Source organism: Varroa jacobsoni, unplaced genomic scaffold, assembly GCF_002532875.2.
Source record: "Varroa jacobsoni isolate VJ856 unplaced genomic scaffold, vjacob_1.0 scaffold_1146, whole genome shotgun sequence".
Classification (NCBI taxonomy): Eukaryota; Metazoa; Arthropoda; class Arachnida; order Mesostigmata; family Varroidae; genus Varroa; species Varroa jacobsoni.
In genome coordinates this window covers 161988-174960 of record NW_019214048.1, presented here as the reverse complement: position 1 = coordinate 174960, position 12973 = coordinate 161988, and the positions used below count along the sequence as shown (strand labels likewise).

The 12973-nt window shown below is 40.4% G+C and overlaps 1 protein-coding gene across 2 annotated transcripts in view; it reads right to left on the bottom strand.

Annotated features, from left to right (window-relative positions):
- Snap25 (Synaptosomal-associated protein 25kDa) overlaps positions 1–12973 on the bottom strand; it is a 232484-nt gene that overhangs the window by 179611 nt on the left and 39900 nt on the right. The window contains exon 1 of one of the 2 annotated variants that reach the window (XM_086971195.1): positions 11491–11610. The exons of the other annotated variant lie outside the window; for it this stretch is intronic. Within the exon in view, the coding sequence (XP_086827321.1) occupies positions 11491–11595 (105 nt within the window). The 5' untranslated portion in view covers positions 11596–11610. Of the gene's footprint in view, positions 1–11490; positions 11611–12973 lie in introns of those variants that run through there. 2 annotated transcript variants of the gene reach the window in all.

Genomic DNA, 12973 nt, shown 5'->3' with positions numbered 1-12973 from the left:
ATGGTTCTTTCCACAAAATATCCTTTTGAGTGGCTTCTCACCCCATAGCAGCAGCAGTCGTAGTTGTAGGAAAGAAAGCACTAGTGGCTGCCAGCACCGCCTCTCCTAAAAAAGCCTTTTTGATCCTAGTTGTAGATCTCTTTCCGCAACTGCGATGTGGCCTCATTTCTTAGTTTACTCAGCGGTCTCTGCATCTGGCCTTCGTCATCACTATCGTAATAATAACAGGAATAATTATTGTTGTTATTTTCGTTTTCGTTATTAAACTCCTAACCACATTCGGCTCTGCTGTCGTCCCCGCCCCACCAATGTCGTCTGCTACGGTTCGTCTATTTTGTCGCTAGCCAGATTATTGGTAGAGCTTTCGCGACCCACCAGTATACTGGCTGCAATGGACACGCGCCCCTGTTAATCTCATATTTCAGTGCTACTTTCGATCGTTTCAGCTTGCAGAATAGTGTTTCCTGCTTCTATAGATAGATCATTTCTTTCCCACTCCTCCGATTGACTGACTTACTTGGCTGTTGCGGAATAGTGATATTCGTTCATTCATATTTCGATCTCTTAAACAGCCCCCCGTCGGTGTCTGCTCTCACCAGCAGCGGTGCTAAGTAAAAACCCCGAATTCGACAGGGGAAAAAGGGTCGCTTGTTAAGTCTCTCTCTAAGAGCTGTCGGAAGAAGCCCTTCGCTAAACGTCTCACACTTCTGTTTCTCCATATTGTCGTATAGGTATTTTTATAGGACCTCTATCCTGTATCACGAGGCGCGTGGTACAGGACTGAGGTCGTTTTGTAATCGTCCATAATAAAAGCGGGACAGGGATACTCCAGAGTTGCTGCTCGGATCATATACCGGCAACTGAACCAGAAACTATAAACAGGTGTAAATTTGCTTAAAAAGAGATCCGCATCAACGCTTGTCCGTTCATCCAGTGCCCTATATGTCAGTAAGGTTTAACTTAAATCCTGAATAATACGCTTATGCTTGAATAAATAAAATTAGTTTAGGCAACTAGATATTAACGAAACTGTACCTTAGTACACCCACATTCAGATAAAAGGTACTGAGGTCAAATACTTATAAACACTGTATTCGTTGCAAACGACCCAACTGGATGGCTACTTACCGCCCAGCCTCCTGAGATATATTGCAAAATATTCTGGTATAGGAATATATCCTGTAACAATAATATGAAGTAAAAACTCTGTATAACTAAACGGGCGTGTTTAAATGTAGACTAATTCCCCTAGTCATTAAATCGGACGGCTCTCAGCACAGCTTAAAAAAATGTTTAGACATATGAGAGTCAAGACGTCGACTTTCCATCCAATGAAGCTACCACAAAAAATATAACAGGTCCTGCTTATTTTCAGTATTGAGTGCGTCTGTGGTTTATCGTAGCATCGTTGTCTCCACGCGCGTGAAATTAATCACCACTACCTTTCTTTTTCTTCATAGTAATTAACTAAATTTTCGCATTCAACATTAATGAGTAACGCAATAAGGTACTGTCTTCCTGTAGGGCCTACTCTTCGTTAAACAGAAGCATCCACAGTGTGCGATTAGAATGCACAATATCTTGCAGAATGGGAAATCTTCCCTACTGCTTAACTGGTTGTTGTCGAGGGTTTTCAAAGTTCGTGTAGGAAACTTTTCAAGAAAGAATATGTATAATATAATATTAATAATTCCACAGGTGACCCAAAAAGATAATGCCTTAAGGGACAGTAGTTCTCTAGTGACTTCGAAGCATAAAAATACGTTTCGAACCTCTTATTCCACAGCTGCATTCAGTCCCATACTTCATATTACACAGAACTGTTCCTTAAGGGGAAATATTCTCATCATCAGCAAATGGTGATGTCTGCTTCTCCTTACCGCAGCTCCGTTGTTATCGGCCTCTTCTCTCGAGTACGAAAACCCTTCTGTCAATTACCTATTATAATAATAGTTATAGTGACAGTCATCGTATCAATGGTAATCTCTAAAAATAGTTAACCATAGAAACCGTTTACAGATGGCTTCATCTCGTAGCCTACATAGACAGTTTCTTTTACTATGTTTACTGGGCATTCCCATATGGATTATAGGCACATATAGATTGAATTAGCTGTATGCCAACGGTCTATATAGTGTGGAATCTTTGTAGAAGAGCATTTTCCTTCCTCTAACTTTCTACGTTCATTGCCATTATTTTTAGTACTTACAGAATGAACAGAGCAGAAGCTAGATGTATTGGTATAATGCGCTTCGGTCTGCTTAGAATCGGTTACGCTGTTTTGTCAAAATCAGCAAAATCTGTGTCAGTCCTCTGTTGATATGATAGGCACAGATTTCTTATTGAATTAGTCCATAGGAAAAACAATTTTCTGCTGTTGGGTTGGGCCACAACCACACCCACAACAGCTACTGTTTTTCTCAGGCGTTAGGCAACCATAACACCTATTACGGTAATATCGTACGCGTTGTGAAACCGGGTTATATTGTTTTTCCGCTGTTTCTGATATATCGGCTAGAGAGAGCATATTTATCCAGTGCTGACTCTTGATAAGCAATATTGTTCGCTTACAGATATGGGCGGGGTCACACAAATCGGCCTTGAAGTTACCTGGGCGGTGCACGGAACAATACGACCCGGACGCGCGAACTAACTAACTTGTACCATCCAGTCAGGGAACCTGTGTAAGCTCGCTTTATAATAGAGCCACATGTATTTTTGCATAGGGTGCACTATGCTTGTTAAATCCAATCAATGCTAGACCCGGTTCGACAATGTTCCAAAAGCCCTCTCATAAGGCCTTCCATACCGGATAATTATACTTAGCATCATATCGCATGGTGTCGCATTTCCACATAGACGTTGATTATATGACTGTACATGATGCGGGAATTACATAATTATGGCATCCGGAGCAAAAATTTTCTTGCCTTGATCACAGTGTCATCAGCAATCTCGAAAATGTAAATGTCTGCTTAGAGCAAGGGCCGAAGGTCCATGGCTCATGGAATAGGACGCTAGGAGCGAAAAACGGGGTTCATCAATAGGCGTCTATTTTAGTAATACAAAAATGGCAATCAAACGTCCTCAGCATGAGTAAAATCGTGACAAGAAAACAAAAAAAAAGCTAGAGATTTTGATTTACACACCTAAAAGGAATAAGGATTGAGTCCGGGAATGGTGCTGGTAACTTCCAGCAAATAATTCTCAACGTATTTCGCTACTCATAATAACCGTAGTCGGTGAGGCAACAGTTTTGTCTGGCAGAAGGTATCGCTGTAACTTAGCTCAGAATGCCTGCATTAGAACTTAAGGTAGACTACAAACGCAGTGCTAGCCAACCCAATGCGATAAGTGTGTGGGAGACATTTCTTCCATTTTGAATATAGTACATGGGTAGTAATTATCACAGAATTTGCTACTTAACCACAGTTAGTATGTCTATATATAATAGTATATGATATAATATAATAAAGCGTTGTCAACGCCCTTGTGTGAAGCTTCGATCCGACAGGTCTAACTAAGGATGGTATTACAAAACACCTGTTATAGAGTTGTGCTGCTCAGTCTTTAGGTCCACGATCCAACGAGAACCAGTGGCTTCTGTCTACATAGATATCGTTATTTGTATCATAGAAAGCGATTAGAAGACCGCGATTATGGCTTATTTTATTGTATTTCCGACCATGTTAGCAGAACTTCAAGTCAATAGTCAAGTTTGGAGATGCACGCAATCAAGGTCAGCAAAACTTGTTGTTATTGTCGTAAGCCATTTAATAACTAAATTGAAAATAACAAGATGACTTCGTTTTATCTATTCTTTTACAAAGCTGTTCCTATATTTAGACCAAACATCTGGCTCTAGACGTAAGACTACACGCACCTAGAATGGCGCATTTCTGTTATCTCTAATAATTAATGTGGTCGCCACCGGCCTTAAACTTCTATCGCTGTCCAATCAAATGTGCCTAGTAATTTCCAATTCATCGCTCTATTCACTAGCTTGCACCAAGAGTAAGAGCTCGTACCACGGCCAATACGTACAATCATAGAAATAGAAACACGCGTACGCATTGACTGACTGTATATGTGGGGTGGATCTGAGTCATACCTTGAGCTTTTAGGTCGCCAGAGACCCCATCGTGTACAAAAACAAAGCACGAAGTTACTGGAGTGATATTGTGGCCTACGCTTTGCCTTTAGGGCCTGCGTAAAGGCGGCTGCACAGGGCTGCGATCAGCTTCCTCTTGGCGGTAGCAAAAGCCAATGGGCCGTGACTATTACGCAGGCATAATGGGTTGTTTTGGCGAGCGTTTCATATCAAGACCGGAGCCAGCGGGACCCATGAGCTTGTTGCCAGTCCCTTTCAGTGACCTCGTAAGCTCTTCACTCTTACGATACTATTTAGCTGACTAAACAGTAAACATAGTAGGTTACTATTATTTTTGTTGCTTTGCGTTTAAAACAGCTTAATTACGTGGTGTACCTCTAAAGGTTTTCACGCTAGTACGCCTTTCGAGCACTCGACAGTACCTCAATTTCGATCATTTAAACCACTGAATTGTCAATAATAGTGCTTGATTCACAGCAATTCATACGCTAAAGAGTAAATCATCAACACTTGCGTGAAGCTCAAACCGACCACGGAATGAATGAAGAACAATATTACCTCTTCGCAAGGAATAAAAAAGATTATTTGTTTATTTAGTGTGTAAGCAATAAATTGGCATACTATTTTTTATAGACGTTCATCATATGAGACGATAGCTGGCCCCCTAATAAGATGAGCACTGTGTCTGCCCTCACTGTCAGATATATACGTTTACTTGTGCATCTAAGGCTCAAAAGTATTATGCGGATTTTATTTAGCAGAACGCTGACGTAGCGCGTGATGCGGTGTGTATAAAAGTTGCTTTGACCAACCACGTCAATTATGGTAGCTCTCTGACCCATAAGACTGCTTCTGAAACATGTAGCAAAGTTTCTGAGCCATCCAACATGTAGCCCTGCAAAGCTCTCGCAGTTTTCGAAAACTTTCGGGGGTAAACCGCGGTGTCGTATGATGAAGCTATACATTTCACTTAGTTACTACTGTTGATGCCGAAAGCTTAAGCAAACGACTACATCAACCATCCCGAGTGCTTATTTTCATTTCGCCTGATACGCTTGTCTGTATAAGCAGGATGCGTGAAGGAGAACGAACCGGAAATTCATATCAAGATTAGATGCGATTAGTTATATTGTACCCCTGCACCATATTTTTTTGTCCTTTAACCTAATAAAACAGAAACCATTTTAGAGAGGACAGGTTAACTATGCAGATAAGCCCTATTTACAAAGCTGATTCATAGACAGGGGCAAGAATGAAATCATAAAAGGCTTCATTATTGGACATTCCACTGAAGGTTGAAGAATTGCAAAATTATAGGGGGTCCTGTAAAACATCCATATATACGAATCTAGTTGTTCATAAGGTATTTACTATGTAACGGTAGGTATTGTAGGAAGCAAGTTAATCAAAATTTATTTTGTGGCGCATACAATATTGATTTCTGGAATTTTTTTTATCGTCTGTGAAATCAAGCATGCCTACTGCAAGAACTTCTGTGTGAGATTGTCATCATCGTAGGAAACTATATAGGATGCATGAATGTCAACATATGGAAGAACGAAAAAAAAGGCAATTTTTAAGGATACTGATAGATTTCTGACGACCTATTTCAGCTGTTACTACAATTAGTTACTACAATTCACCTTAAGATCTATTTATTTGCTATAAATCAGTGTCAAAATTCTTAGTAAAAAAATAATATTTGATAAACATTATAACGAAGGTTGAGAATATTCCAGACCCCACTGAAGTTACCGAAATCCTAACCGCATTAAAGAGGTAATAGCAATAACACCACCGTAGTCGGGTGTTTTCTTGTCAGAAACTAGTAATGATCCTGCGAGCAGACCGGATCAATTGTAAACGAGCCGTCTAGATACTGAAAGACCATTAGAAGTTAGGTCTGGAGCTGTTTGGATTTTTTTTAAATTGATTTGTTTATAATATACTTTTACAAAGGCTTTTCTCAAACAATTAGTGTTATTTATACCCCCCAAACATAGACATTCTTCTTTTCTTATAACTAGCTCCACTAGTAACTAGATGCATGCAACAGGCGTCTTGAAAAATGAACGCCGTTCACACCTCCTCCCCCCCCCCCGCCCACAAAAACAAACCATTAATTTGTCCTCCAATTCTGCACTATCAAGTCCATACAGCACGAAGGTCTTTAAGGATCTAGTACATTAGTACATGTCCTTAAGGCTATCATATAATAATAGGAAAATGTCGGTTTCCGTTGATCCTTTATTTTCACATTATTACATAAATGGAACAAAGTAAAAAATATCTTAGCTATTTTCTGAGATTAACTTTCAGTGCTAAGTTATCATTCATTCGCTGGGATAGGCAAAATCTGTCATCGCTGTCACAAACCGAACAATCTCGCACCATGCGTCGTGAAGTGACGTTAAACAGCAAACCCACGAGCTCAAATCTTATATATTTAGTTTGTTGGAACTGTTTAGTACTCAAGACCCCTCAGATAAATTATTTTTTAAGGTATTAATCATTAACAGTCTCGCTTAGGTGTTTGCAAATAAAACTGGTTAGACTCGTCGAGAAAATATTAAATTGAATCACAAAAATGATATAGAATAGAAAAAAGAAGAAACTGAACTCGAGCTATTTTCCAGCATACTTTTTAGGAGACTTAGGCTTATGGTACACTTTATTATTTCTTTAGATTTTTATTAGATCATTTACTGCACTATCTATACAGTCAAACAAAGGAATACTGCGGTTCCGATGAGGAGGCGCCAATGTGGCTTCGACCGGGAGCGCAATATAAACAGCTGCCCAAAAATATAACTTTGTTGCATAGCCACTACTGCAGTCGTTGTTAGCTGAATGGATAAACGATGAGGACACCATTATGGATTTTTCGATTTGGTAAGAACGCTCAACGAAAAGCACAGGGAATGGATGAAAAGATCTTCTGGCATCTTATCCTTGCCATCTGCTATTCAGGCATAAAAAAGATTTTTTCTTTACTGCAGTTGTGTGTAAATGTAATTATGTCCAACCGGCCTTTGCCTTTCGCCGTTATCAGTGTAATCTATCATTTGTTTGTCGCCATTTTAATGCTTACAAGCTAAAGCTGTTTTTTCTTTTTTCTCAAGGACATATGCCAATTTGTAGCAGTAAAATGATTCTTAACAATAGGGATATCAAGTTCGAATAGCATTGTCCTTGATTCAGTGGGATGTTTGAGTTAAGAAGAAACCCGCTACTATTTTACAAGCAGTATGGGAGACGAGCGTCAGTAATTGACGAGTATTACCAGTGGTGGTGAGGTGTTCCGTTCGCATTCATATTTATATTTTCCATTATTGCGTCTCATACATCGCGAAAGAATCATTACGGAAGTCATGTAAAGGTACTGCCAGCCAGCACACGTAGCCTGCGACGTCACCAAGTTCTGCAAAGAAGCCTCTCCATAGATAGAAATTCAAACATTGTTGCACGCCAACTGACTCTGAACAGCTGAAGGTCTTCAGGGGCCGTTCGTTTTTGTAGGGTATATCAGAGGAGGCTTTTTACACGATCGTGCTGCACCACCGCGCACATGAGACTGACTAGTCGTCTGAGTGTGACGGTGGGGCCGCCAAAGAAAACTATCGCAGTTCAGGCGGGGCGGTTTCCCTGTTACTATACCAACATAACAACAAAAAGGATGCCTAAAGACATTCCACTACTCACCGCTCGATTCTGGTCAACAATACATTGAGTGTGTCAGATTGTCTAAAATGTCAACACATTTGCCGAAAATTATTACTAAGCACAACTTTCTACCACTTCGCAATGTTGGCAGCCTTTGCGCCTCATGACTTCCATGAAATGTTAGGCTACACAAATACTAGCGCATTCTATAGAGTTCAATATATGATATAATTAGATTGACTAATGCAGCTTGGCGGCATTAAAAATGGCCCACCAGAATTAACAGATCCAAAATTAAGTCCCGATATAGTAAATCAGATTTACCAAAGTTGAGGAGGTAGCTACTCGTAAACATCGGACATCGACCGACCCTAGACAATGAAAGAAATACTAGGAAAGCATTGCAGATGGCATAAGTTCAGAATCTAGGACAGTTACGTTATAGGTGCCTTTTGCCTCGCAACCAGTAATTATTGAGAATGTAGAACCAATATGCGTGCATTATCAGAAGCTTTCGATTCAGGTTTTGCCTAACACAAACTTGTAATTGTGGCCGAACGCACGGGACAGCAGAAGCAACACGTTTCTAGACTATCAAACAGGATTTTCTTATAGCAACAACATGCTGAGTAGGACACTTTACGTATTGCCCTGGTAAAATAGCATCTCTCGCCCAGGGCCGCTAATTTGGGACCGGACAATTAAAACAAATTACATTGAAGGCCTTCTTAACATCAAGGAATAGAAACTAGGAAACATTTTATCCAGGCGCTGCCGGATAGCTGGAAGCGATGATTTTCTGCTAGATGGTTCAAGTCCTCTTAACTGCAATTTGGTGACTTCATTAGTTCTACATAATACGAAGGAGTTCCTGGCTGGCTCAACAGCCCTCTGCTTTGATTGTAACAAATCAAACGCCCGAACGCCATTTTATAAAATCTAAAATCCCCGTTTTTTGCAGAATCTAATATTAAAACGATGTAAATCAGTAAAGATTTTTATTAGAAATGACCTATTCCTGATTTGATTAAACTAATTTCATTTTTTTAGCATTCATTTGAACTGCGAGTAATGCGGACGTGAGAATCTACTATATCAATGCCTACAAATAACCACTCTGTGTCGTCTCTTACAAAACACTTCTCTCGTCAACTTTTTACTTTTTTCCTTCTGTGTCCTCCAAGTGTTTGGCTACTCAGTTAGCTATCCTTCATCAGCGACTATAAATCTAATGTTTTTCTATACATTAAGGACCGGCCAAAACCCGTTATTGCCTATTCTATGCCTTTCGGCGCACTAGAATACAGCCTGATCATATTCATCGTGGTACTGCCGTAGTCCCGTTAGGGAAGGTCCAGAGTAAGGAAAAAAAGAAACAGGACATTGAGATGCTGACGCCACCAACAAGCTGCTCTCACTTTTACCATTACGTTGAGCAAACTGTTTATGATATTACTTCACTAGTAATGATGATGGCAGTAGTCTTTGCGAACAAAGACAACAAAAGGCAGCTTGCGGGATCTGCACTTTCCTCTGTGTTTTCCGCCCACATTATGGAACCAGAAGCGACTAACTAGCCGAATCAGTCTGCTAGCCGATACAGACACGTTCTACTACTGCTTTCACCGCAATATAACAACTATATACGCATCGGGTAACGTAGAGCGTGCTATAGTCTCCACGCTTTTCGAACACTTTTGTCTCTCTCACCCATTTCCATTTTATGCACTATAGACTATGAATGAATGCAGGCGTTACTTTTTCGTTTACCCTGTCATCAACCGGTAGATGCACGTTCCATTGTGATGTTTCTTCTTCCCTCTTGTATTCCCTCTGTTGCTCTCTCGTTCTATTCTGTCATTCCTCCCTTCGCCACTTCGACCTTTCCGACCGCTGTCACCATCTGCTTGTCCCTGAATAATACTTTCGCGTGTCCTCGATTTGCCCACACATTGTTTACGCAAAACGAACGCTGACTGCAACGTATTCACGTTACCATGAAGACTATGCGTAATCTTTGGTGTGCCGTTCTATAGTGGGAGGTGGAAGGATTCGGAAAATTTTGAGAGGATGAAAGAAAGAATTACCCCGGTCGATGCCAACCGACGGGCGGAGAGTGGACGAGAAAGGAAAAAGGCAGTAGTAAAAAGAAGGAAATGCACAACATAACAAAATCACGATGATAAGTTGTTGATTGGTCGGTCATGGCGAGATAGAGAACAAACGCACTATACCAGTAAAATTCGTCCTTACTAGTGGTTTAATCGACAATATCGATGTTCGTTGTCATGACGCTACGTAGCGCGACAACCCCTTCTAGGTGCGCTGCCTCGGGGCAGTCGCGAACAGGTAACGTAATAGCGTCTTATTTATTTGGCCTCGAAGAATAGTGGTAGATAGTGTCAGGCGCGATGTTTCTACGAAACATCTAGCGATAGGGCTTCGCGACCACAATGCAACGGCAATGGCTGACAAATAAATACACACTTCATCCTTAGCTTCCATATAGGCAGCATTTCAGCCACTTCGGATGGGCGCAAAATCTAGAAATTTAAAAGACACATCACTATTGTGATATGGTCGTCAACAGGAGAGTTTACAAGAACGTCACAAAAAGTGGGTTATAGTACGTTTTAAGTTCAACATTGTTTCTTATAGACTGTCATGAAAAGTTATTGTTGTTTCAGGCGCTAACTGGAGGCTATGCTCTCGTTGAAGATGTGCCGATAAGAAAGTCATAATTGTATGTGACATTTATGCTTGGGCAATAATAAAAATGTCTATTATCTTTCTTACGATACAGACTTACGTGTTGCATTTTTATTATATATTGTAGTCCAGCTGATCCTATCGCATCCCAGTTTATGATCCCACATCGATTACCATAGACAAAAACTGTACATCTTGCCGCTGCAGCCGGATAATTTAGTCGCACTTAGGTAAACGCGATAACAGAAGGAGCCATTAATATCTGAACCAATACAAATAAAAAAGCGTATAAATTACAAGCAAATAATTCTATGACTTAGCAACAGCGGTATATTTACTGCTGACAAAATATTTCTCTGTCCTTTAACTTTTGTTTCTACTGTAGTAAAATTTTCACGGCGGAGAAAACAAAGCACGCAGATCAACTGATTTTGCTTTTTCTTCTACTTTTGAAGTGCCTTTACAACTTAGCTTGTTATTGCGTCTCCCAGTTAAGTTAACCACCGCTCTTAGTGACTTAGCTTCAATTATGTTTTCGTTTTTACCCTTTTTTCCTCTGGCTTTTACTTTTGTTGTGCCAGCATTTTCTCCTTACAAGGACCAAGGTTATTATACTTTCGCTCCATTTGAGAAACCTCCCGGCACAGGTTCCTCAAATTTACGACTGTTTATTTATACTGTATACTAGCTCTTGATCCCCATATCTTTGTTGTTGTTTCCTAAGCACCCCTTGGCAGCCTGTTGTCCTTTGTTCCCTCCTCTTCCTCTTCTGAGAGGGCCTGGTTATTAGCCTACATCTTTTAACTATTACTTTTGCTAAACCTTGTCATCTTCTTAATCATCTTCATACGGAGGATCAAATTGTCAACGCTCAACAATATTATTGCGTTGTTTTTTGCTGGACCCTCGGAAGTCTCTGGTACGTTTTCTTATTTGACTCGTTTGAGATAGGAATGGACGCACAGCGTAAGAAAAATGGCTGCAACGAGAAGGGAGAGGGGACATACCGGAATATCTCTATTTTCAGCTGAAGAAGTAGCAACGATAACGCCACGACGAGACGCTGTACTTTCAATTCGATAGCAAGTGTTCACCACCTTTCCGAAACACATTCCATTCTATTTCCGTCCCGTCTCCGGCATCTGAGAAGAGGAGGATGTTCGCCGATACAATCACTACAACAAGCTGAAAACGAACGGGTTCAAAGTCATATTGAAATAAGATGGCCGCCAGGTAGCTCCGTGTATTCTCTTCAATCATTTCAGAAATAGAACGTACACTCACGCATATTCCCCACCATCGCAATTTTAGGGAACACGATTAAGGATGAGTAAGAGAAAACAAATTATCCATAGCAAGCCGCCTTAACCAAGACATAGCACTAAAATAAACGGCATAATTTCGAGTAACGTATGTCGTTTCTAAGGACAATTTCGTATCCAGATATCCCTACTAAGTAATGAAAATTATTTTACTAAAATAAAAAAATATGATGCGATACTAGATCACAGACCAATCAGTTAGATACAGAAGGAAATGTATTTAGATTTATGATATAGCAAAGCCGGATATGAGCATTGACATCTGAACAGCAAGCGAAGATTTAGGTTAGAACCATAAAAGTATTAGCGATAAGGAAAAAGTAACGAGTATCAGGACCGGACGTTATATTCTTGGATAATACTGAGTATTTGGTACTTGACGCCATCTCATCCTGCCCTCGACATGAATCTGCTCGTATGTTTACCTCTAAATGATTTGAACACCACCGTAGAAGGTAACAGGGGTACTTTTATTAGCGAAAGCGCCTTTCTCAGTGGAGGCTATATTAACGAAAAATTACAAAATAAATAATCCTATTTGTATTTCTTAGGGAGTCTCTTGAAAATATGAATAACAAACATCAAATGCGCAGTACACAATTGTTTCCTACTTTTTACAAATTCAAATGCATTCTTCTTTGATATTTGCAAACCTTTGGCAATGCCATTCCACAGATAAATTTATAGTCGCTATTGCTGCAATAGCGTTCATACCGCACCGCAAATTCAGTTTCCATTAAGTTACTCTCTCTGTCCTCCGTCTGTCCCCCGGTGTCAACTCTTGGTCGAAAACGACCGCACATCTTATCCAGTTTTATCCAGTAGGCCCATGTCCTGACTTTCTCGAGGCCACCAGTTAATGACGATTGGCGGATTCCTGTTCGTATGCGTTAGGCGGCACATGGCAATACATAATGCTAATGCATGAGCAGGAGACATTAACAGCGAACGAAAGATATACACAAGCCGACACATACGTAGATACGCGGATGGATAGGATTGCGGTCAGCGCTAGCGGACGAGTACTACGGACAACACAGAAAAGATGCCATCATGCATACTTTAACGTATCGCTAGCAGCACTTCACTGCGATTGTCAACACGACCGCTATTCGCTTTGCCTACTAATTCGTCAAGTTCTACCACAGATTGCTGGCGCAATCAGAAC